Genomic DNA, 25,308 nt, shown 5'->3' on the forward strand with positions numbered 1-25,308 from the left:
ATGTTTTTATCAGTTTCTTTCAGACAGTGTGTCTATGAAGCTCCACTTGTTACAGTGAGACAAATGACAGAATCATTAATACTGGAAAAGACTTCCAAGATGAGTCCAACCTTTCACTGATAACTACCTTGTCAACTAGACCAGACAATTCGTAACTCCTCAGCTACAAAAGCAAACAGGTTTCACACCCAACTGTAAAATAAAATATCCAAAAGAATGGTGAAAGGAAACAACGTGTAAAAAAAATTACAGGATTTAGTGGCAGCAATATGGTCCCTGAGTCAAGTGGCTGAAAGAGGCTCAACGGATGAAAGAGATACTACTTAAGAAAAATGGGCTTTAATTCTATAAAGGCAAATATCTTACAGATGCGGACATCTCCTACTAGAGGACTACATCAATAATATATTGAGTTATTTATAACTACTCCTTAAGAAACTAAAAACAATGGCAAACACATCAGTAGTATTTATAGTAAGTATTCATGTTGTCAGATGGATTTTGAGTAATGTCCCAGGCTGGGACACGGCATTGTAGATCTTGGCTCAGATTACTGGAGTGATAAACTGGGAGATGTGCAGAACAGTTAAATATATTCACAGTTCCCACCTCCAAATCTGGTTTTCAATGAGATTAACTGAGACAGTTAGCACAACCAGTGAGAGAAGAGGGAATTAAAACTTTCTAGGTATATCATCATTGCAGCCTAGTCTACAAATCACATCTGGCCTTCCCTCTGTTATGTTACTTCTTTCTAGCAAGAACTTTCTGTGCAACTAAGAAAATACAAGTAGCAACAGCAGGCAAAAGTTTTCTGTGACACCTATTTTTCTGATTTTGATTAAAATACATTCAAATATGTTTCTACCATTTGTTCAAGATAAAATGTTCAGTCATCATCTTCTTGTGAGGATGGAAACCCTCACTCCCCCAGGCAGAGACAACAGCTGCCAGCATGCAATGCCACTAGCTTTAAGTGTTTTTAGGCTTTCTTTATACAGCACTGCAGATTACACCAATGTAAGTAGATTATTTCAGGAATATCAGATGTTACAATTCTGTATGCAGAACAAGTTTGAGAGAGACTGATAGCAACCGAGAGTCAATGACACATAGTACTGTAAATTTAAAGACTGGCATCTCCATGCACAGTGATAACTGAATTCAAAGCATTTTATGAAAGTGTTCTTAAAAAGGAATTATTTGTGGATCCAAACAATACAATGTTGTACTGCCATGTGCAGTTTTACTTCTGTTTTAATGTTTTAATGACAGTTCCCATAATAATACTAATAATAATCTAACATTTAATGACACATTGCAACAGTTTAGTAAATATTTAAAAATATAAATGTTCAGTAATTTTCACTTTCACAGTGCCACTATGTTAAATATGTCTTAGAGCTAATCAGATACTTGGTATACCTTACTCTTCCTAAAAGGTTGATGGAACAAGATCTCATGTAGTAAAGGAGATCATGTAAGACCAATACAGAAATGTCACCAGAGCTATGGAAAGAACCACAGATGTGTTTTTTCCATGCTGTCAGCATATATGTATGCATGAGAGAAGTATACAGTTCACCTTTACAGACAGTCAGGCTACAAGAGAATACCTCTTCAAATACCTAAATGTAGTTCCAATTTAGTATACAGTGTATGTTCTCACACGAAAGAGATCCACTATAACTTAAAAATAGCCTGATTTACCCAGTCTTAAATTATAATAACCTAAAAGAGGAAAAAACATTTTTACGGTTATGGTGTGCATAGAAAGCCAGGTGATGTAAGAAGTGTCATAATTATGTAGTCTGTTTTACTGCATTTTCAGTAGACCAAGCCAGACTGCCATAGTATTTTTGTGTCAAATGCTGACCCTTTTATTCTTTTGGTAAATGTGCTTAAACAAGTATTGCTGAATGTATTTTCCAAATCCTGTATCCGGATTCTAGTCCTAATGTCAGTCATTCCCCATCTGTGAGATGCTCTCCGCCTTTAACAACACTTTGCAACTGGAGAGCCAACCATATCCAGCACTAACACCTAAAGCCAGGGTAACCCCCAACAAAGTCAAGAGGGAGAATGACAGGAAGAGAGTTTAAAGAAAACACCTTGCTTGTCTTTATTATTATTGTTTTGAAAATTTTTCTTTTTGAAATCATGCTGGTTGTCTATTTTAGTATTTCACTGGAAAAAGAATACCCGATTTTTTTGCCCTCTCATCTTGGTTTCATATAAACAAAAATAAATGAAAATATAAAAATAGGCAAAAGTAAGGTTTATTTTATATTCATGCCTATACTGTAGGCTCAGGTTCAAACTTGAATGTGAACTTAGCCATCAGGATTATCCAGTATTTTTTAGATACAGATTATACTACCTTAAATATGGACCAGTCCAATTAAATGAGCAGGCAGTCAAATCTAGCAGTGTGAAAAAAAATTAAGTTTTGATTCTATCACAAGAGACACATGGCACAGTAAGTGACCCCCCCCAGAAGTGGCTAACAGCTTGTGTGTTTTCTTTTTCAGAATCCAAAGCTACCAAACCATAGCTTTACCCTGCCTATAAAAATACCAGCTTTTCCAGCAGATTATCTAACAAGGAATGCTTCTCATCTATATTATGTTTAATCCCCATGCTTTTTTTAGTTTGTCTGATCAGTCATCAGCAGAGATATCATGGAACCTACCAGATCCTCACCCACAGCCCTCCTTACATGAAGCCCTAAGAACTCCTGTGTCACATGAATGCATCTCTTCATCCCATATTGTCTTGTGGATTTCTAAATCTAAATTTCTAAATCCATCACTCTTCTTACACAAAGTCTGAATCACAATTCTTAAGCATCCACCCATAATTCTGTTTTCATTTTGACAGTTTCATTATCGTTCTGTTTACCTCTGTTCCATGAGGGCCTTCTGGTCCTGGTTCTCCTTTATCTCCTTTTTCACCCTGAAAGAATGAATATTTATTTTATTATATATACTCAAGATAAATACTAACCCATGATGCTTTTTAACAGGAAAAGCATTTTATCATTGTGGTCTGTTCTACATATACATTGCTGGCTGCACAAGCAAAACTATATCTTACATTTCAACAGAAATTCTTTACAAACAAATGTCCCTGAAGAACATCTAGCACTCTGATAGGTACAGTTCTCTGTATTTCATAGTGTCATTGAACAACCATAAAGACTCACAGAAGAAAAACGTTCTTCTTGTCGTGTTTCAAGAACATGGTGGTAAAACAGAAATTTACACAGGGAAGTGTCCAGTTTTTGAAAATCATAATCTTGATATTACAATTTTTTTTTCATTCTGAGACTCAGTTTTGTTATCAGATGCTTAAAATAAGTGTTTATTTAAAAAGTCCTCAATATTATCATTTGTCTTTGACTCATACAGGCATATGGTTCACAATTTGCATTTGACAAATGGAAACAACTTTTGTTCTGGAAATTTTCTGGAAAGTATGAATATGAGCAACATTATTAATCAAAAGAAAAAAGCTTCCTTCAGAATTGGCAATAGCTGGTTCCTGAGTTTGCTCATGAAACACTGACTACAAAACACAATATTCTTTGTAGGATACACAAAGGAATTCAGTTCCGTATTAACTTTAACAACCACGCTATTCTAGTTAAGACGTGTCATCAAAGTCAATAAAATACACCTCCTAAAGGAGCATAATTTAGGGGAAAATATCTTCCAGAAGCAACAAGCCTAAAGAGCTCTATAATTGCATCTCTGTCCCTCAACTAAAGTTTGTCAAATCATAGTAAGTAATCATAAAGTTAACATAATTCTGATAGAAGTGCAAGGACTGACTTAATTAGAGTCCAAGCTCTTCATATAAACCAAAGAAAATAAACTGCTCTTCACTAAATTTCCCTTATCTCCAGGGGACTACATTTGTGTGAGCAGAACCTATTCATTATATCAGCATCATCTTCATAATTTTGTTAGGTAAATGGCATTGAGCTGAGATAATTCAGCTAACTCTGTTTGTGACGCAGCCCTGATTCAGAGCTATTCCTCCAGTGGCAATGACAGAGGGCATTTCATCTAATAATCAGTTTTGCAAAATGAGTTTGTATGAGCTTAGTCAAACAACTGAAGCCTACTAACAAATTAGCAGCAGCAAACTGTGAATTTAATAATCCCGATCACAAGATGGCTTTGCTGGTTCATTGTTTCCATCTTAATACATCTTGTTGATAAGAAAGTTAATGCTACACATTAGCTTGAATCATAGTGTTCAGGTTTTCCCTCAAGTATTCCCTTTCTTGCCGATCAACCCCTCCCCCCACAAAAAAAACCCCATTAGATAAATCTGTGCATTTACTGCAAAGTTCAAATGACACCAAACAGTTACAGGAACTTAACACTTATTATTTTAGAATGTTTAAACTATAGAGTCCTCTTTGTTCTATGGATTAAGACACTGGCTGAGATAATAATTTTCTTTCATTGTCACTTTAAAAAAAACCCAGCTGAAATCCCAGGCGTACTATTCTTTTTTAAATAGCTCACTTAAACTTCTAGAAGAACTGAAAAAATGACATTTTACTTTTCATCACTGTGACATACTGAACATTTAGTACTGCTTTTGGGATATTTCAACCAGTATCATTTATACTGCTACAATCTTGCAACCGTTAAAAAGGTACATTCATATATTTGATATATCTCCTTATCTGAATATATTTCCAGAAGATTTAAAAACCGTTCCAATTTATGGATCTGTTTTTCTTCTATGGCTTGTGTATCTTCTTTCACATTTTAAGAAAAAATGATGCAAATATGTACAGATTTGCTTCAGAAGTAATAGCATCCTGCAAATGCCTTGATGTATAGGTGGAAACCTAAGGTAAAAGCATCTTGTCACAATTTGTTATGCAACATCTCTGTCGACATAAAAAGCTAAACAGAGAGCCTAACTAAAAGATGACCGTCCCCTCACCCTCACTCATCATTTGCCTAGATGTGATATGAGCAGTATGTGTTGGTAAAAGTGCCTTTTCCTCTATAGCAGGCAGTGACTTCAAAACGCAGCCAGGCAGCTCTAGACACATGCAAGTGTGGCTGGTGAATGCAGGGAAAAGAGAAACCTCCCTTTCCTTATGATTTACACAATATTTGGATTTAAGATGTTTCTCAGCTTCTTTGACAAAATGATAAAAAGCACCTCCTGTTAATGAGCCTTGGACCTCTGCAGAGTCCATGGCTTTCTGCCAGGTGTGAGAATTTACTATGAACATATTCAGATTTTTTAATGGAGTACACGATTTGTACTTGCCAAGCCTGTCGTATGGAATGTCCATGTTCTCTGTGAAGCCAGAATTGAAACCAAACACAAGTCCAATTTTTACAATTTATTCTCACAAGAACTCAGCCAAGTCATGCTCATTTCTGTCTTTATGGAGCACACTATACTGCATAATTAACAGCTTCAACTCTAGCCAATTTGCAGAGTTGATGAAGCCACTCTGCACTGTAGAGGAGGCTGTTAATAATCAGCAGTGTGGCTTTGTGGCATTGTACCTTAGACATTAACAAAAAAGAGAGAAAAATGCATTAATGTTGTTTTACATGAAATGTTCCTGCCTGCTTACACTACATTCAGATGAGACAATTAAAGACTATTGCAAAAACAGGATGACAAAACTCTCAAGTCTTTTTTATTAGTTAACTAAAACTAACCCGATGTAACTCTGAATTATTTGTATTTCTTTGGGTGAATCCAGCATTCCATTACCCTGATGGAACAAGCTGATGGGGTTGCTCCAGAATAATTGCTGGGAGGGATTCAGTCTGCTGTGTGTAATAGTGGATGCACTGAATTCAGTGATAGCATTCTTTAATTAGAGCCAGGGGTTCATGCACAGCCTCTGCAAGATGACAGTACCAGCTTCCAACTCACTTGTCCACCAAGATTGCCTCATTTTCCTTGCACACTATGTTCCCCATATTAGAAAGGCAAAGTAATGTATTTGGAAATACAATACATTAATACCTAAAAATTGACCTGAAAAGATAAAGATTTTTCTGCAACATTGCCTTGTTAATGATACAAATCAGGAATTCCTGGTATCATTTCCTGGAAGAATTTTAAAGTGCCATTGTTAACACTTGCTGAATTACTCTCTGAAGTATGCAAACCATATAATACCCGTAAGCCAGTGAGGACACCTTATCAGTTTTAACCTCTGAAGCTCCATGATTTTACAAACACATCTTTAAGACAGTTATGATTTGTTGTTTTTTTAATAATTTTTGTATTATCCTATAGCTCTGTCTCAGCAGAATGCTCTACTTGAATTTTTTTTCTTGTGACCATATCTCCGTACCTTCTTTTAAACTGATCTCAGCTCACAATAATTGCTTCAGCTTATTGATTTTTCCTGAGAAAGTTAGGAATTTAAAAAATCTACATCTTCAGTTAAAAAAACCCCAATCTTTGTTTCTTTCTGATTTTCTGATAGAAGTCTGAAGAGCTGGGGTTATGAAGAGCTGCACCCCAATAATATTCTTATTGCCTGACCCGTAAATTCTCAACGGAATATGGGATAGTGTACCTTAGAAAAGTGGCAATACACAGGGTAAAGCACCTCAGGACTGCTGAGACACTGTACCATTTAAAAGGAGTGGAAAGCAAGGCAAACTAATGATTTTGTCTCAGTTTAGACTGGGAAGAATTACGCAAGGAAACATAAGAATGACATAAGAAGCTCATTGTCAAACAGGCTGTAACTGTAGCACATAAGAGTATTTCCTAAGCAGGGTCAGAAAGAGACAGCACCATACACTGCAGAAATACACTTCTATTTCTAGAAAACGTAAATCAACAGTGATGATCAGGAATGACGTCACCTTGAAGCCTGTGTCTTCCGAAGCCCACATATTTAGGATGCTCAGACAAAGCAATAAATCAGGTGATCACAAAGCATCAGAGGGATCAGACAGCTTAGTAGATACACTTATCAAGAAACAATGACCAAAAACCTTCTGATTCCAAATTGTGCCATCACTGTCTTGTGAAAGAGTCCTAAAGAAGTGTTACACCCAAACATTCTGGATGCCATGTCAGGAGAATGATCCTTCCTTCCTGCTTTTTTTACATAGACTGAGCAATACTGAAAATATCCAAAATGGCTAATTACTGCTTGGTGTCATGTGTCACATTCCTAAGCAAGCTCTAAGCATTTCTAACCAAGAAGGCCATATAAAGGCAAATTACCACCACAGCTGAGGGCAAAACCTTAGGCACAGAACAATCTGAATCTAGGCCAGCCCAAGGCTCCAAAGCTGCACCAATGAACTGTCTTCTGTCAGCAGGAATGAGGAAGCCATCCATTTTCATTCTTTATAGGAAAATCATAAAATGCAAAATTATTTGGATCAATTAGAACATCAACTAAAGAAAAAAATAGCCCAAGAAAGTCCAACTCAAAACCCAAGTCAAATAAAAGTTTCAGTGCAGCGCTCTCCAAATGGAGAAATCCAATGCCCAAACAACAGGAATAACCCCTGTAGAGCTATTACAGAAAAGTGTGTCAGTATTGTAATGCATCATATAGCACATGGAAATCTGTAACACAAAGACATGTTTAAAAGGCTAAACTCCATTCTCCATTTGTCAAATGCAATCTGAAAAAAACCCAATTATTCTGGATTACTTGCCGCTGAGAAAAGTGAAAAATAGCTGCTAGTTCAGAGCATCATGTTTTTCTCTCTTCTCCAAAGTAGAATGATGGAAAGGGTGAAAAAAAGTTAGGAGGAAAGAATGAACATAGGACATGCTGGTGGATCTCAAATATGGGAAAAAATACTATAAATGGGACATCAAGGTTTCCATTCTGACAATACAGATTTCATTTGTAGCCAAAAGTATTTTTGGGGCATAGGGGGTGGAATTTGTGTTAAAAAGGCAGCAAAGTACTGTAACAATCTAAGATTAAAGTGAATTTGCCCTAACTGTAGATTTTTCTTGAGAATGCTCTAAGCAGACTCGATGATACTCCATTGTATGCATGTCTTCATGTGGGTTAGGCAGATGTAACCCTAAATACTCCTCCAGGATAACATTTCCTCTCAACTGCTCCTTGGTTCTGCTACAGTTGCTCTCTCTTGAAAAATGTGTTAAAGTCACATGTCAAAATACTTTTAGTTTGTCTTAGGATGATGTCCTTGCTAAGTAAAGATTACAGTGTTTGCAGGGGGTACATGTCTTAAGGAGTCAAAACTCTCCCATTTAATAAATAAACTCACCTTTTTTCCTGAAGGCATTGAAAGACAGACAAACATTAATACAAATGCCAACAATATACAGAATGAAAATATGACTGAGATGTTTACTCTGTCCATGTGCCATTTTTGTCAGACACAGCGATTTAATAGTATGAGTTCAGAGATAAAGAAAAGCAAAATAAAAATTAAACCAAGTAATGCAGACAAAAGAGGAGTAGACTGATAGACACATTCTGAAGAGCTAGCAACCTCTTTGGATTGAAGGACTCTATCCACATTCAGTCAAGTAGCTTAGGCATACTTTCATTTCTAATACATTCTTCATGAATGTTTAACTCTCGCATTGACATCTACCATAAAACAGTCTACTAATTCCATGGCACCCTGACAGGCAATAAAGTGACCTCAGCCACTGTCTTATTGAAAACCTTTACATCATAGCCTAGGAAAATATGATTGAGAACTAAACCTTAAATAATGTCCAATTCTATTATATCATATTTAGAAAATGTCACAGCAAGGGTACCAGCAATGCCTTATTGAAAACACAAATGAACTATGATCTCTTAATGTGTCCCTTACAGACCTCTGAATCTCACCTTGGCTCTTATCTTCAAAGTGACCCTATCTTATGGAAATCTAAGAGACTGCCTAATATTCCCTAGTGCTGACCAGAGCTATTAAAGTTCATTAATGAAATGAATACTAAAAGGAATTAAGATGTACTCTGGTAAGTGGAAAAAAGTAAGACACACAGAACACCTTTTCATCTAAGATACTTCTTCAGATAAAAGAAACATAAAGACACAACTTCATCCTCTTAGGTAATAGATATTAGCCAGCACAAGAAATAAAAATACTGAAATTTCGGCTAACCCTTGCTTGCTACAATGTATGCAAATCTAATCACAACCTCACATTTAGTTGGTTTTTCAATAATAAATGTCCCAACATAAATAGTAATTGTCCCAATCATACTTAAGATGTTTACTGCATTTTTTCAGTTGTTAAGTTTTGCAAACTTTGTTTTGTATGCTGTCCCGCCATGGCTCATTCTGTCATGACCATTTCAATTTTTTTTCTTTTCTTTCAAACCTTTCAATGTCAAGGAGAAAAATATTAACAAAATCAATAATCAAAACTCCACTCTTTATGGTAATTACATGATCACAAATTCCCAGACCTAACTTGAAAGAAAAATTCTTAACCCAAGATTAAAGTTTTATTCATAGAAATAAGAAAAATAGTACAACCTAAAGCTGAGCTATCTGAAAGTGGAGTTTCAGTCTCCTAGATAATATGTATTCTTAACATTCACTTGAATATATTAATACTCTCTTCAGAAAGTATCATCATTCAAGTAAAATGTGTTTAAAAGGAAGAGTCACTAAGCTTTTTCACGGTGATCTTCATTTGCAAATGCTACTTGGTATTTCTGTGCAAAGGCTTTAGTGGGTGTAAACAGCTTTCTAAAATAACTCAGAGCTTCCCAGAAATACCCAGTATATATTTAAAAAACTCAAACCCCGCCATTCTGAATAGTAATGGATTTTCTGTTCTTTACTCACTCCATCTGGCTGAATTCTACAATAAATTATACACACAGAATATCACACCAATTTAAAAATTGGTGTACTGCACATCCATTATTGTGCTATACCTTTCCTCATAATCCAAAAGCAAAAGGCTTTCCAAACGATAAAAACTCCTGAATTCAGTCAGTCAGACACCTCATGCATGCATCTTTCCATGCAGAGGCCATACAGAGTACATTCATGGTCCAGTTTGCCTCCCTTTCTACAGTGTCTCTGGCTAATCTCATCTGTAAATATAAAATCAACAATCAGTTCTGTGAGTCATCAGTTACATCCAGACTTGACTCCTGGCCAAGAGCATGTCTTAACTTTCCAGTACCTCATATCTAATCTAGGTTTGAATTGTTTTAAATATTTCTTTCAACATTTTTAACTTGAGAAAGCTTCCTCTTTTTGTCACTGTAAAAAACACTGATTCTGTTGGTCAGGAAGAGCTGGAATAATCTTGAAGTGAGTCTCTCAAATACAAACCACATCCAGACCACAGACAAAAACCTTTTTCATCTCTCTACAGAGCTTCCACTTTGATCCAGGCTATTTTCACAAATACTGCCTCATCCTGCTCTCACCTACCTATTAGGAATATCATTGCTAAATGCTGTTCATCATTTATCTTCTCCTTTGATGGCTCTCATGCACACACACTTAAATACCAGGACATCAAAGTGTAAAACCCAGTGCACAGCTTGGCATTGCAAGGCTTACTTGAGGTCATACCATTTATCCCCATTCAATAACCATTCCCTTCAACCCAGTTCTTCTCTAGTGTTATGAACACAAAATCAGCCCAATAGGTGTAGCATAATTTTTCATATTATTTATTTTTTAATTAAACAACCAGGTCTGATTATTCTGTAGGTATCCACCTTCTGCCTCAATTCTTACATATTGATTATAACATCCTTTGGTTTAAATAAATGGTCTGCCCTTCGTACATTGTCCAACACAAGGGAACCATAATACATTTCAACTTGCACAAATACCTGAGCTTTTACAAGATTTTTTTCTTACATCACTTGTGAACAAAACTGAATTTGGCTCTGAGTTTCCCTCACTGAACTCCCCTTTAACTTTAAACTTAAGTATCTTGTGTATCCATCAATAGATTAAAACCTCAAAAGAAAAAACTGCCTCATTCAATGAGCACATTATTTTTCCATTTCTTAAGTAAATACTAGAAATGGATTTGACTTTCAGCTACAATTGTTTAATATTCTATCTGCCTTTTAGTGGGGAGGTTTCTGTTTATACCGGGTTAGCGTTAGTGTTGAATGAAGATTTTTCCATAGGAGGAATAAACTAGTTTCTTTTCAGGGCTTGTCTCCTAAGGCAACCAAAAGCCAATCTGTTCTTGACAGCAGTTGATAAATAGTATTGTTTTCACAGAAAGTAGTATTTTTTACACATGCTTACTTGGTTTTGGCAGGATATTGCTATTGTTATTTATACTCTAAAAGATGTTCTGCAGATGGTTAAAGCCACGTCAAGTGTTTGAACAAGCTGATGGACCGCTATGTCTTTTCTGCCAAAGGCTAGCTTTATTTCGGTCACCCTCAGAATAATACCTTTTTCTGTAGCTGCAACTATCTACCAAGTTCATCAAGCTCATGCATACAGCAGTACCAGTTAGCTCCATTTTCTTAGACTACAATAAGTAGTTTATTAAGGTCATAGAAATGCATACTATAGACTAGAAAACTGGTGTTAAAGCTCTCAAAAACCCTGGTACAATTTAAAGACGTGGTATGTTCAGTCTTCTGATGGATATTTATCTGAGATGGAGACTTGATCTGTGTTCAAAATAAACACACCTTGCTCAGTCAGACTTCACTAAGGTCAGTTAAAAGTATAATTAGAAAATTAGGAAATTTCTGCCTTTTGCACAATACTTAGTAAACAGAGATTTAATGCAGGAAGTTCTCTCCTTTTGAGAGGATCAAAATCAACAGCTCCTACTTTCCTGGCAACTGTCCATCCAGTCAGCCCATATATATTGTATGGGTAAGATCCATAGAAACAACTGTATTTCTCATAGAGATGAACCACCATGCAGTGAAGTGCAAAAAATCAATGAGTCTAGAATAAATAGGTGGGACAATGTTCTGCAGCCTACTGAATGGAAGGAATTATCTTTAGAAAGGTCATCCTGCAAAATCTGAACTGCATCTACTGGCCAGCTACCAACGACAGAAGGCGTTTCACTTACTGCTAGCCTTCAATAAGTACATAAAACTCAAAAGTGCACCAGGGCATAGCCTTTTTCTTCATCTGTGCAAAATATATACTGGTCTTGCCATACCAGGAAGATCAATTATATGGTCTGTGTAGACATCTAGGACAACTCAGTCTTTATCTACTTTTCACCTACTGTCACAGAAAGTCTCAGCAGCTATTGCAAATTAGTTGCTCTTCTAAGCCAGCTTCTTTGGCTTCTTAAACTAAAATTTAACAATACTCAAAGATGACAAATGAGTATATTGTAAAAAATAGCATCAAAAAGCTGTTGATTGGGTTAGCTACAGCAGCACATCTTTCTGTGCAATTAACCATTCTTGAACTTCTGTGCAGATCCTTTATAAGCCTTAATACTCTTGACTTCCATACCATGTCAGGACTTCTTCAAAGTATTTTTTACTTATGTCCAGACAAGCACAGAGTGTGGCACAGAGATGCTTTATGGAGAAAAGGGCAAGAGTACAGGATGTTAACACTTTATTTTGTTGGAGCTATTCCACAATTACACTGAAGTAACTTTGGTCTGGTTTCATGAACTCAAGAGCCATTAGCAATTGCAGCACCTTAGGCTTGTTCCAAAAGTACATCTTTCAGTGTAGCTTCATCCAAAAGGAATCATACTGTTCTTCTCCAACCCAAAAACTTACCTGCATAGGTCTGCAGCACCTTTTAGTCACTAAAACATGCCTATTATTCTGAAATACATTGGTTGCTGAAGAATAGGCACATACCAGTCTGGAGAAATAGAATGTGCTGGGATATAAACCCAGTAAACAGAGGCACTTTTTTGGTCCAAACAGTTCCCTAACTTGTTTATTTTACTAGGAATCATACAAACAGTTGCAATAACACAGGGGCACTGAGGACAGGAAGAAGCAACTGGAAAGAAGGAGATTGAGGAGGAAGACAATTTTTATCATTGACAGTATTACGCTAATAAACATCAACTACTGCTAAGTGGAGAAAAAAAATAAGTGCTTTAGAGACTTAGATACACTTAAAGATGTATATTGCTGTCTTGTAGAAACATCCACATCTGTCTTTGCAGGCTGTAGAAATATTCCCCTGCTCACATGCACACACTGAGTTCTATTTTTAGTGTATCAATGAAAACAGTTCTGTCATCTCTTCTACAGTGACCATTGTGTAGCCATATTGTTGTTTTTTCTTCCATCAAACTGTGTCATGAATTCTAATCCTTTTCGTCACTGTAAACAACTCTCACTAAAAATTGCAAAAGCCTGCATACAGAGCCCATTGACTTAAACTTGTTTAAGAAAAAGAGGATAGACTTTGATTATGTAAAAGATAGAAATTATTTGCTATCAGAGCAGCGAGGCACTGGAAGAGGCTACCCAGAGAAGTTGTGGATACCCAACCCCTACAAGTGTTCAAAGCCAGGTTGGACAGGGCTTTGAGCAACCTGGTCTAGCATAAGATGTCCCTGCCCATGACAGGAAAGTTGGAACTAAATGAGCTTTAAGGTTTCTTCCAACCAAAACCATTCCATGATTCTGCAATTTCACCTACAAATTTAGGTCCTTGCACTCATACCTATTTTAGAAGTATTACCTAAAAGAATTTTCAAAGAGGTCTCACAATAGGACAACACAGTAAGAACTAAAAGGCTGCATAAGCATGTATGCAATTCATGCTAAATGGTATTTTCAAATATTACAACATTAGTATTGCTTATTAGATTATTCTATTGCTTCTCATTAGATACTTTTCAGTACACTCTTTTCCATAAAGAATAATCTTCTGCAACAGTACAGACAACATAATTTCACTGACAGTTACACTGGAGTGTACTGATGGCCTCCTTGCTGTGGAGCCCTGCCAGCTCTGTCTCACAGTGTATTTTTGCTCCCAAACTGCCAGAAGCTGCCTCCCTTTTGGAAGAAAAGAGACTCAGATGTCACAAGACCTCTTCATTTTGGTATGTTAAAGTAATACACTGCACCTGCCAGAAAGGATTCAGTTGTGCTTAGTCTATTGCTGCAACATCTTCTTACACCAGAGCCTCCTTCATGGCTTGAAGTTCTGGTAAAAAAAGCTTTTCTTTAAAAACTGCAGTGCAGTAAATCAAAAGAATTAAGTCAGAAGTGATTTTATTTATTATTCTGTAGGTTACTAAATATTTTCATATTTGTACTCTATTTCCTTTAAGGGGATGAATTATTCTAGTACACACGTAAATATGCGTGTAAACATACAAGCTTAATAGTGTAAATGTATATTTTCAACTGGAAATTGAGGAAATACACTCAAAGTTAAATCTATCACAAGATTTGGGATTGAGAAAAAAAATCTCCCACCTAGATTACTTTGTCAGAAAAAAACAAAAACAGAATTACAGCCATATGAAACTAATTTGTTGTCCTGGCTAACTATAATACCAGATCAATGATACTACCTGGAGTTATCCAGAGCCCACAAGATCTGTAGGGAGCTGAAGTACTCATGTTCTGGTATACTGTACCTCCAATGCTTCTCACAGCAGTTCCAGTTAAAGACAACTCTTCCTTCAGCTCTACTATTTAAAAGTATTGGTGAAATTTAAAAAGCCTTTGAAACAAAGTCAACTAGGCAAAGGGAATGGACAAATATGCATATGGGTAGGTGTCTGCGCAACAGGAAGGGTAAGTTATAAGCCAGGAAAAAAGGAAGAGAAAAGGAACAGATAATACCGAACATGTAACAAAAATAGCAAGCAGATAAAAATATTACAGAAACAGTAATAAGAAAATAAATTTGAATAAAAATGGCTGGATATTGAACTTCAATCAGACCTACTTCTCCAACATTGCCTTGTGGGAACACTAATATGTTGGGCTATTTCCAGGCTTCTCTCTAATCCAATTGAGGGCACATTTAGTTTGCAAATTATTTCCGTTCTGGCATTTCTTATCTCTTGATTCAGCAATCATCTTTTTAAAATTCAGTCTGTTCATATTAATAAATAGTAAACAACAGAAGTAATCTGTCATAATGAATAAGGCCTTTCACCAAAGCTCATCTGTAGAGTCAGAAGACAGAATGTTTTAATTCACCACAATAAGCTTTATCCCTTGAGCTAAAAGACTAGTTAGCTTCAGCAGATGATGAACACTATCTTTGGTGAGCCAAAAGCACAGGCTGAGCTGTGGGACACCTTCCATTCACCACAGAATAGAAACAATTCACTAGCCAAGCTGACAGAAAGCAAGGAAAACAGAAATTCTGTATTCTGATTTTGACTCTGAAAAGGAGTAAGATTTGCTACTTCCGGACATCATCCAGACCACGTGGCTCCTGGAAGGCAGCACAGTCAAATGGAAGAGTTAGGGTGTGCTACAAATTTCAGGTTTATTCCCACAATATTACTAATGTACATCACTCTATCGTCAGAATGACTCTCAGTCTCTTCCTTCTCTCTCAGAAATACACACACATTCTTCCTGTTTTTCCCAAGTAGCCCACTTAAGGTCCGTGCCCATCTCCACCCTCCCTACTGTACAGAGGTGCCCTGACCCAAGCCCCAGCATTTGCCCAATGGTGCTACACAACCCTCAAAGTTGTTAAATGGGAGCTGGCACCTGAAAATGTCTACTTAGACGGAGGATGATGCTGTGCTCTCTACCATTACCAGTGGACATTTCTTTGCTCCTCCCGAATATTTTCTCAGCTGTTAAATGTGCATCATTCCTTACAGGTAAAAATCATTACAATAATTTTAAATTAATTATCCTTTATTAGCTACCAGTCAAAAGGCTTACAGCCTTGTTTCAAACTACTAAGTACTTTCTAGGCATCTATAGCTCCAATGACATCCAGTCATTTATCTCTGGATAAATCTTCACAGAAATCTCCAATGTGGCACAGAAGCCACTGTTACTGGAAGCAGTACATCCAAATGATTCAGCACCCTGCTCACACTGTTAAACCTCACATCTCAACAGAGTGCCCCCTAAGGAGGCTGCAAGGTTTCTGATACCCCACAGACTCATCAGAACAGGCATTGCTGTTTCTGCAGAACACTGCATGCACTTTCTTGCCCAGAGCTCCAAATCTGGGCCTACCATGCCAGAAGCTTACTACCTTGTGGGATCAATTGGAATTTGGAAAGCTTTGTGGACTAAAGTAAATCACATAATCACAGAATATCTGAGTTGGAAGGGACCCACAAGGATCATCAGAAACCTGAACCCTGTCAGGCTCAAGGACTGTTTGGACAATTGTACTCAATATGTGCAAATGGCCATTTTCAGAACGTAGGACAAGAGTACATTTCTAATGCCAATACCCCTTCATACCTGTCAAAAATTTCTAATACAAAGTAGAAAAAGAGCTCGAGAATCCACACTAGCATTTATGTATTGGCAAAATCAGTTTTCCACTAATCTCGTTCTCAGCAAGACTTGGAGTGCTGACACTCAAACCTCAAAGAAAACCATTTTGAAATACATGACAATCTGGTGAAGATACCAAATTATGCAGGATAAAACAGATGAGGATGAACTGTGACACACTCAATACAGGCCATGTAAGATGAAATGACATGGCAAAAGGACAAATGAAGCTCAGTGTAGCTATACATCAAACAATGAAGACTGTAAAATCCTTACATTCCCTATGTAGCCATAACACCTGTGAACACAAAGACAACTCCCTAAATGCCATGACTGGTAATGGCCAGTTCAAAAGGATCAGGAATGAGGTCTTGAGGCCACACTCAAAGCTAAAGAGAGGACAGAAAAGTCCCTGTGAGGAGACATGAAGGCATAGAGAATAAACCAAAGAATTTCACTGTGATATTACGTACACTTAAGTTCTTGTCTTTCCAGTCTTTAAACAGTGGAACAGAACTCACTAATATCAAGAAGCAACTAGTAAGGTTGATCTAATACAGAACATTTTTCTTAGCAGGAGATAGTAAGTAAGCTGGTGTTCTTCAATTTTGAAAGAGACGGCTCAGGAATGCATAATAGAAGCTTATTGATTCGCGATTGATACTAAAAAGGAGAATAGGAATCTTCCAAAAGATGTAGTGGACACCAAATCAAATTAAGAGGAAGAAGGTTCCAAATAAACTAAAGGAAGTTTTTCTTCAAACACAAAAATAAACGGTGTAATTCCTCACCACAGGATATTGCAGATGCTCAAAGTTTACATGAATCCAAGAGAAAACTGTACTTGCTAGTGGGAGAAAAGTCCACTGAAGACTACTAAATTCACTGAAAACACATCTGCTGAGACACAGTCTCAGATAATTGGAGGCTGGAAGAGTACTACACTTGCTTACATTGTCCTCATGCTTTTCCCCAGGGTGCCACTTCTGGTTATTATCAGAAGTGGGATGCTGAGCCTGAGCAACCTTTAATCTGACCAAATGGGTATGTGTAAGTAAATTAAACAGTGATAGAGCTTGGGACCTGCAACTTGGCCATCTCTATCATTTAATTGATAGACCCCAGCTGCGAAGGTTTTTTGCAGACATTTCAATGAGTCCAATTAGCATTTCCTCATATAATTCCCAGGCACAGTTCAAAAGTTAGCATAGGCTAGGGACTATGTCCACCAGACACTATTGATTAAGCCTGTTTCTAAGGGCAAGAGCATTAAACCGTAGGAAAATGACCAGATCAAGCCAAATACCACAGAACTACTCGATAAGCCCTGATAATGTTTAGCTTACTAGGATGCCAACGTGACTGCATTTATTCAGGGAGAAATTTCCTGTAGAATTACTAAGCTTTTCCTTTTTCCCCAGAATATCTCTAATTACATAGGATCTCCTTGGTAACAAAAAGAAATCTCAAATAAAAACTTGTAACATTTAACCTCATATGACTTAATGAAAATACAGATCTAAAATGCTACCTAAAAGAAGGTGCAAAGAGGTGACTAAATTGTTAAAAGGCAAGAGAAAACTCCTATACTTTCCTATGTAGTATTAGGACACAAGTATGAAAAATCTCTGTTCACACTTATATCCAGCTGGGAAAGCACTCTGTCTTGCCTGCATGACATAGGATTTAAAGGTTTTACCAAAAATTCTTCTCCCTGCCCCAATGAAGCATCTGCACTGATGGTTAGCACAGCTAAGAGCCACATTTTCAGCATAGTGGCACCAACTTCACCCACATCCAAACAAACTACGTACCAGAACTCTAAGTCTATAATGCAAATTTCATATTCTTCCATTAGTCCAAAAACATTAAGACCAACAGGTAGTGTCAATGGTTACACCAAGATTTGCAGTTTACGGAATTTACTCTTCTAATCTTTTGCTCAGACTGAAGCATTTCTAGAAGAATCTACAGCTCATACACAGAAGCACTCTACTAATACCCAGGTTTACTAACTGCTCCTCTCAATCATAGTTTTTGAGTATTTTTAATTTTAGACCTTTGTGGTTCCTGTCTGTCTTCTAGCTAGGCACAATAGCTTCTATTTTTCAAGTAAATTGGAAGCTTCCTCTGTACTCGAGCTGTCTGCTTTTATCACTGAAATTTATGATACAGACATTAAAACATTAGAAACATGAAATAATGGCTAACTTCAAACCAGCGTGTTAGAGCTAGGCAAGGTGATTCTTTCTTCATTTACTCATGCTTATTTAAGAAAAGCATACTGAAGACTGAAACAAAAGGCTACACCTAGGGACACACTGGAAGTTTATAGCCTTGGGTGTTTTGAATGGATAGAAGATAGATAGAAGAGTATTTTATTAGGTGTGATAAGATGAAGTAAAAAACATTGAACCTTCAGGAAATCTTCTTGACACTAAGATCTACTAGGAATTGCCTTCTAAAGGAAATAGATGAAGCCCTATTTCCTGAAATAATTCAAATTGTACTGCAGAAATAGTAAATATATACAAAGAACATCCTGCATTTAGATGAAAATTAAGCAGATGAAATTTTTTTCTACACAGCCTAGACAAGCCCAGACTCCTCCTCTCTTCTCCTATATATATACACAAAAGCGCAATTATGACATGCAATATGTAAAGATAAAAAAAAAAAGAAACTCTGGAAATAATAAATAATTATCATTATGGTTTTATTCTCAAAGATTCCCTTAGTCAAATACATGTAACTTTTTAATCAATATAATTTTACTGAGAAGCACTAAACACAGAATTAGAATAAAATAGTAACTTAACCAAAGATCAAGTGTTTACAAGTGCATATCACAGCACATAAACTGTTCATAGCTCAGGTCCAATGACATCCAGTTTTAAAATCCTCTATTTCAAGCATGAGATAAAAGACAATATGCTTGTCTTGAAAACCTCAAGGAAAAGTTGCTGCTACAAAACCACTTTGGACAACCTGTTCCAAAGCTTTATTGTCCTATCACAGAAAACTATTAACTGGACATTAAAAACAAACAAGTATATTTGTTCAAAAAGAAACTATCCTGCGGATCTCTATGCTTATCCAATTAGAAATAAGTGTGATATCTTGCATAATTTTGATGCTACTAACAGAAAATGGCAAAGTCATTTAAGATTATCTCATCTCCTGTGTTTTCATGAAGCGAGTCTTTAGTTTATTCCCTTTGTGTTACCAGGATAGAAAGTGCAGACCACTGGAAGAGGAAATTACTTACATAATGAGCAACGGTGTTAAAATTAAAAACCCTTTCCTAAAGGCTACACAGAATCTTCCTTGCACTTCCAGTCCACTGTTCTGCATGCACTGCAGACGCACAAACAGAACATTCCTCTCTTCCTTGAAGCAACGTTATATTTTTGAAGACTTTTTACATAGGTCTTTTCAGCTGACTCTACACTGCGTCAATCATGCAATCCTTCCTCAAAGGTTCTGTGTTCCTGAGCACCAGTCATTCACAATGTTTGCCTTCCAAAATCTTGAAGCTACATCAATACCAAATAGCGCAGGACTTTTTAATTAGTATTGCAGCCAATACTTCACTTTACATCACCTCAGTAAAAGTCTATCAGTTGCAATTCATTTACCTGTATTCAGCTTCTGATCTAAATAATCCTCAGATTTTAATTTCTGCATAGATATTATTCGATTCAGGTTTTTTGCAGCTCAGATGTATTCTCCCCTATAAGTAGTTTCTTGCACTTTTTCTTTTTATGTTTGACGCTATTTATTTTTTTCAGGCTACATCTCTGACTCACCGAAAACATTCTGGATTTTCAAGCTTTCTTCTAGTTATTATCAGTACCTTCTGACATCCCATCATTATGAAAAGTAATAGTCATATTTTCTATCCTATACTGTAAAATTAAAATTCTAAGCAGTATTAGGAGAACAGATCCACATGATATAGTCTGCCTTCTTGGCAGCAAACCAACTACAACTGCTCTCAGCATATACTTTTTCAGCCATGCTATAAAACAGTAAACCAATGTTTTTGTTGCAGTTAGAAGACTATCACGTAAGACTGTCAGTATCTAAGTAAGAGAAAGAAAACAGAATACAAAGCAGCATTAAAATAAATTCACAGTGTATTTCCCTTTGAGGGAAAACTTGCGCAAACAGTCTGTACTTCCCTTACCTCTACTGGCTTCTCTACGAGAGAACCAAGTTCAACCATGACCAAAAAAGAAAAAGGCAGAAAAAGACTTTTGGATCCCTCAAGAAGAAACAAGTGTGGCAGAGAAACCCTTAAAGAGCCTAACAGAATCTCCCTCAATAATTTACATGGGAGATGCTTCCCATAATTGTAATGTACAAATGATCACACACTGTCACCTCAGTTGTCTGTATCTCTCTGATGTGCCCAAGGCTTACTCTGCCAATGCAAGACCTAATGCAATAAATAACTTTTTGTTTGGTGAAACAAGAGGTATAAGGTTGAGTCGGTTTCAAGTATACAATCCTACGGAACGATAGGGTCACTCAAGCAAAAATACAGGATGGTACATTTCAATGTACTCCTATGGGGAGTTTGGAAAGGCATATATCCCACGTTGAGGCAGCTGTGTCCCACCCTAGGTAATAAATTGCAAAACAGAATGGGGTGTGCAAAAATTTTGTTCCTTAATATGCAATATGAGGCAGAATTTTTGGTAATAGAAATATTTTTCATTTCAGGCTTTGTAATCATGTTTGTTACACACAAATTAGTATAACTATTTTATTTTGTGCTGCTATGTTAAAATGCAAATGTATTGATAATTTTTTTATACCACAGTTTATTTTTTTATACCAGCTGAAACTCTACATTGCTATTCTTAAACAATCATTTGAATTAAAGCTGAACTGAATAACTGCTAAAAACCCACTTCCCAGAACCTTAAAACACACACTTTCCCCACAAATATGATGTGTAGCATCTGATGAGACAAGACAAAATTATTTTGAGTGATCACTGGTAAATAAAGATCCTTCCAATCTTATATTTCCTTTAATTTGAAGGAGAGTTGAATGCGACATTAAAAGTGACATTGGAAGTATTTTTAAATGGGATCTTTTAATTATCCTCTGAATTTATGTGAGAAGAAGAAAACAAATGGTCTAAACATGCTGATTCATCTTCCACATAAGAAAAATGTCACCACCAGTGGCTGGGTCATTTTATCTCTGCTTTAAAATAAGGGAAATCAAGCAAAGAGAGTGGCAGAAACAGCTGGAACCATGTGCCTGTGCCCAAACACGATTTATTCATAAAACTCAAGGAGAGGAGAGCACAGCACAGCTGCAGAGCAATTACGGAGAGGAAAAAAAAAAGAAAAAAATCCACAAGCCCTTCAGAACTGATGAATAATGATACTACCAAGGAAATAAGATCTGTCAGTGGAGTTAGAAACACTCAAGCTTAACAAGTGCTTTTTTTTTAGAGGCTGAATCCTCACATTATAAATGTTAGTTGCTATGGATGCTGCTTTTCACTTCAGATATTTCTTCCTTCTCGGCTACTGTAATACTTCCTCCTAAAAAAACCTTCACATTTTAAAGCTGCTTAAATTCTGTTAATCCATAACATACTTTCTTTAAAATATGAACACTGGAAAGCTGTCTGACACTTCAGAAGCGGTATGGTGGGTGAATGAATATATTCCTGTCCAAAGCAGCCTAACTCACAAATATATTGCACTTTTTTAAATTCAGAAGCTGCCACCTACTCTCTATTTTCATCAGTCTGAATATTGCCAGAATTGCAGTTTCTGTCATTCTTCACCTTTATGATATATAAATTCAGCAGAAATCCTTTTCTGCACCCTTTTTAGACTATGGGCTGAAGCACAGAGAAACTACCTATGAATCAAGAAAATACTCTTATTTCAGGTTACCTAATCCAAACCAGCCAAAATTAGTAATAAACCAGTAAACAGGCTTGAACATGGTTAAGAACTGAAGTTACAACCATAAATTATCACCACAGTTACTTTAATTCCTACTAGACAAGCTAGTATCTGGCTCTTCCTTCCACTTGTCCCTCAACACAGATTTACTTGCCTTCGATGACCTGCGAAGATTTACCTGTCAGAAGTCACATAAGATTGGGTTGAATCATCTAAAGCCACCCAATGCTGGCATTCTCTCAGCCAAGAAAGCCTTCCACAAGGCCAGTTTAGCTCTCATTTTAATATAAGCTATTGAGCTATTTCTGGCCACTACAGAGGTTCTGTTGATTCCTCATAAAACTTTTTCTTAGGGGGAAAAAAAAATCTAAAAGAAGCCCTGATAGAATTTGGTAAACACATAAAGAACTCCTTGTACTTAAGCATTTACATTGCAAAAATTTTAGAATTTTTCTAATTACAGGGTTAAGGAAGACCTTCAGAACAAAACTCTACTTGGTTAGCCATATATCAAATTGTTATACCAATAAATAACATGGACAGAATAATTTACCTTTTCACCTTCTTCACCTTTACTACCTGGAAAGCCACGTTCACCCTGGAACACAAAAGCATAAAATACAAATCTCAAACATAAACATTGTTCAAGTAATTGTATTATGTATGTATGAAGTAATTTGGATGCTGATTACCTCTTATTCAAAAAGGTGTGAAACGTCTACAAAAATGATATGGCTTTCCATGGTTTTGTCAATTAATAGGAGTCATTTATTTCTCCATTCATCCTAAGGGATTTTCTCAGCTTTAAAAATTCTCAACTATTTATTGATCCTAGACCTGCTTATTACAGTCCTTCTATTCTTCTGCAGAACCAATTTTAATACATTTATTCCTATTAATACCTTCATGTTAATTTTTAAATATGACTAGTCGACTGTGAAGGACTCCAACCCAGATAAATTGAAAAAATATACAGATATGATTTTTGAAAAGAAAACCTATTTCTTTTACTTTGAAAATCATATCCTATTACCCAAGAATTAACAAATCAAAACAAATAACAAAGAAAGCTTTCTGTTTCTCACAGAAGGGGTGAGTTTTAAAATATTAACTCATGCTCAGGTTATTTCAGTGGATTGAGTTCTTTTTTTGATGGTATTTCAATAAAAGGCCTGCTATAATTTTTCCAGCTCTAATTTCCTAGCCTTTAGCTCAGAAAAGGATCATAATGTACAATCATACTACGTTTAAATTTTCATTAAATGCAGTCTGCAGCCTGTCTACATTATACAAGAGTAACACCTGCTTTAGGTTTTTATTAATGTATACTTGCATGTTTTGTGAGACATTCAGAAGACAGATGGACTAAATTATATACAGGCAGCACAAAAACGACCCGTTAAAAAAAATCCAAACTTTCTCTTTCTCCCTCAAATCATCTAGTAAGAGAGGATTTGCATGTCTTTGCCAGTCTTCTGAATTCAGTCTCATGGCCTCAGTACAACACACATGATTATTATACATCTGTAGACAAAAAGAGTGGAAAACTTCCAAAGTAAAGCTTATGGTGTTTTTCAAAATTCCTTAAAAAAAAATTAGACAGAGCAATGTCTAAACATTCTTTCACCCTTCAGAGAGTGTAATTTCCTTAAATAGAAGTCTAAGGTTTAAGTGTGTTCAACTAGAACAGCTGGCTATAACTTGCAAAAATCCTAGCAGCATTTTGTCAAATCTTTCAAGTAATGTATTATGTACTGATCATGTACTACACATCTGGGAATTAAATTCAAAGCTTTGGACGTGTGCAGGAGAATAAATTATCAAATAGTTCTGGACTTTTCATCACCCACCTACAGTGGCTGCCATTTGCTTTTTTATTTTCGTGGGGGTGGCTCATACAATCAACAGCTCAATTTTAAAAGCAGGCCCAAGACCAAGTGTGCAAAATGGTATCTAGTGAAATGAACTTCCACATGTCTTCACCTATAAATGAGAGGCTAATTCCTGAACTAATTTACAAATGTATATGATTTCTGTTCTGTTCATCTAGTTTCCTCTTTTTATGAAAGGTAGGACCAGATATTCTTTTGAAGCCACTTCCAACCTGGGCTGCTCTACAATTCCCATTCTTCCCCAGCTGTTGGACAGACACACAACACAGCTAACATTTATTTTAACAAATTCACAGAACTGTTTTCTTCCTTTGACTTTCCCATTTGCGTATTTACTCAATCCCAAATTCATTATATGAAAATTTATTCTGAGAGTCAACATTTCTCTGATTGTAGCTTGTGTTCATTCCTTCTCAACCTTTCATAGTATACTCTGATAAGAGTCTGACTCTGGGTTTCTCCACACGCACCCAGTACTTACAGACAGCAATGAGTCTGCACACCACCCACCATCCCCACTTTCCAAATCACCTCACCTTAAGGCCGAACAAGGCCAGCTCCCTCAGCCTCCCCTCTTACACCATGAGCTCCAAACCCTGCCAATCTCAGGGGGCCTCTGCAGGACTCACCCCAGTGAGCTGCTCCTTATCCTCTCCAGGGAGCTCCAAAGTGGGTGCAGAACTCCAGATGAGGTCTCACAAGCACTCACCAATCACTCCTCCTGATCTGCCAGACGTGCACCTGCTAAGGCAGCCCAAGGTGCCTTTGGCCTTATTCAAAACAAGGGCATTCTGCAGGACTCCCAGCTCCTTTTCTCTACAGCTGCTTTCTGGAAATTTGGCACTGGGCCTGTACTGTGGTATGAGGCTATTCCTTCTCAGAGGCAGAACCTCATGTTTGCCTTTGCTTAACTTGACAAATTCTGGGTTAGCTCATTTCTCCAGCATGTTGAGAATATCTTTGCTGCCCTACCTTCCATGGCAGGTTGATTACTGACTACTGACTACTTCCCTGCATTTGATAACATCCACAAAATTGCTGAGAACCCCATAATCCATGTT

The 25,308-nt window shown here is 36.7% G+C and overlaps 1 protein-coding gene across 9 annotated transcripts in view; it reads right to left on the reverse strand.

Moving 5' to 3' along the window:
• COL19A1 (collagen type XIX alpha 1 chain) overlaps nt 1-25,308 on the reverse strand; it is a 168,176-nt gene that overhangs the window by 88,350 nt on the left and 54,518 nt on the right. For 7 of the 9 annotated variants that reach the window (XM_085056550.1, XM_085056549.1, XM_085056548.1 and 4 more), the window contains 2 exons: nt 22,909-22,953; nt 2,902-2,955 (listed from right to left, as the gene is read on the reverse strand). In XM_085056550.1, coding sequence (XP_084912676.1) covers nt 2,902-2,955; nt 22,909-22,953 — 99 coding nt within the window. The remainder of the gene's footprint in view (nt 1-2,901; nt 2,956-22,908; nt 22,954-25,308) is intronic. The other 2 variants (XM_085056551.1, XM_085056547.1) reach the window with 1 other exon arrangement.

Source organism: Lichenostomus cassidix, chromosome 3 (genome assembly GCF_008360975.1).
Source record: "Lichenostomus cassidix isolate B80296 chromosome 3, HeHo_3.0, whole genome shotgun sequence".
Taxonomy (NCBI): Eukaryota; Metazoa; Chordata; class Aves; order Passeriformes; family Meliphagidae; genus Lichenostomus; species Lichenostomus cassidix.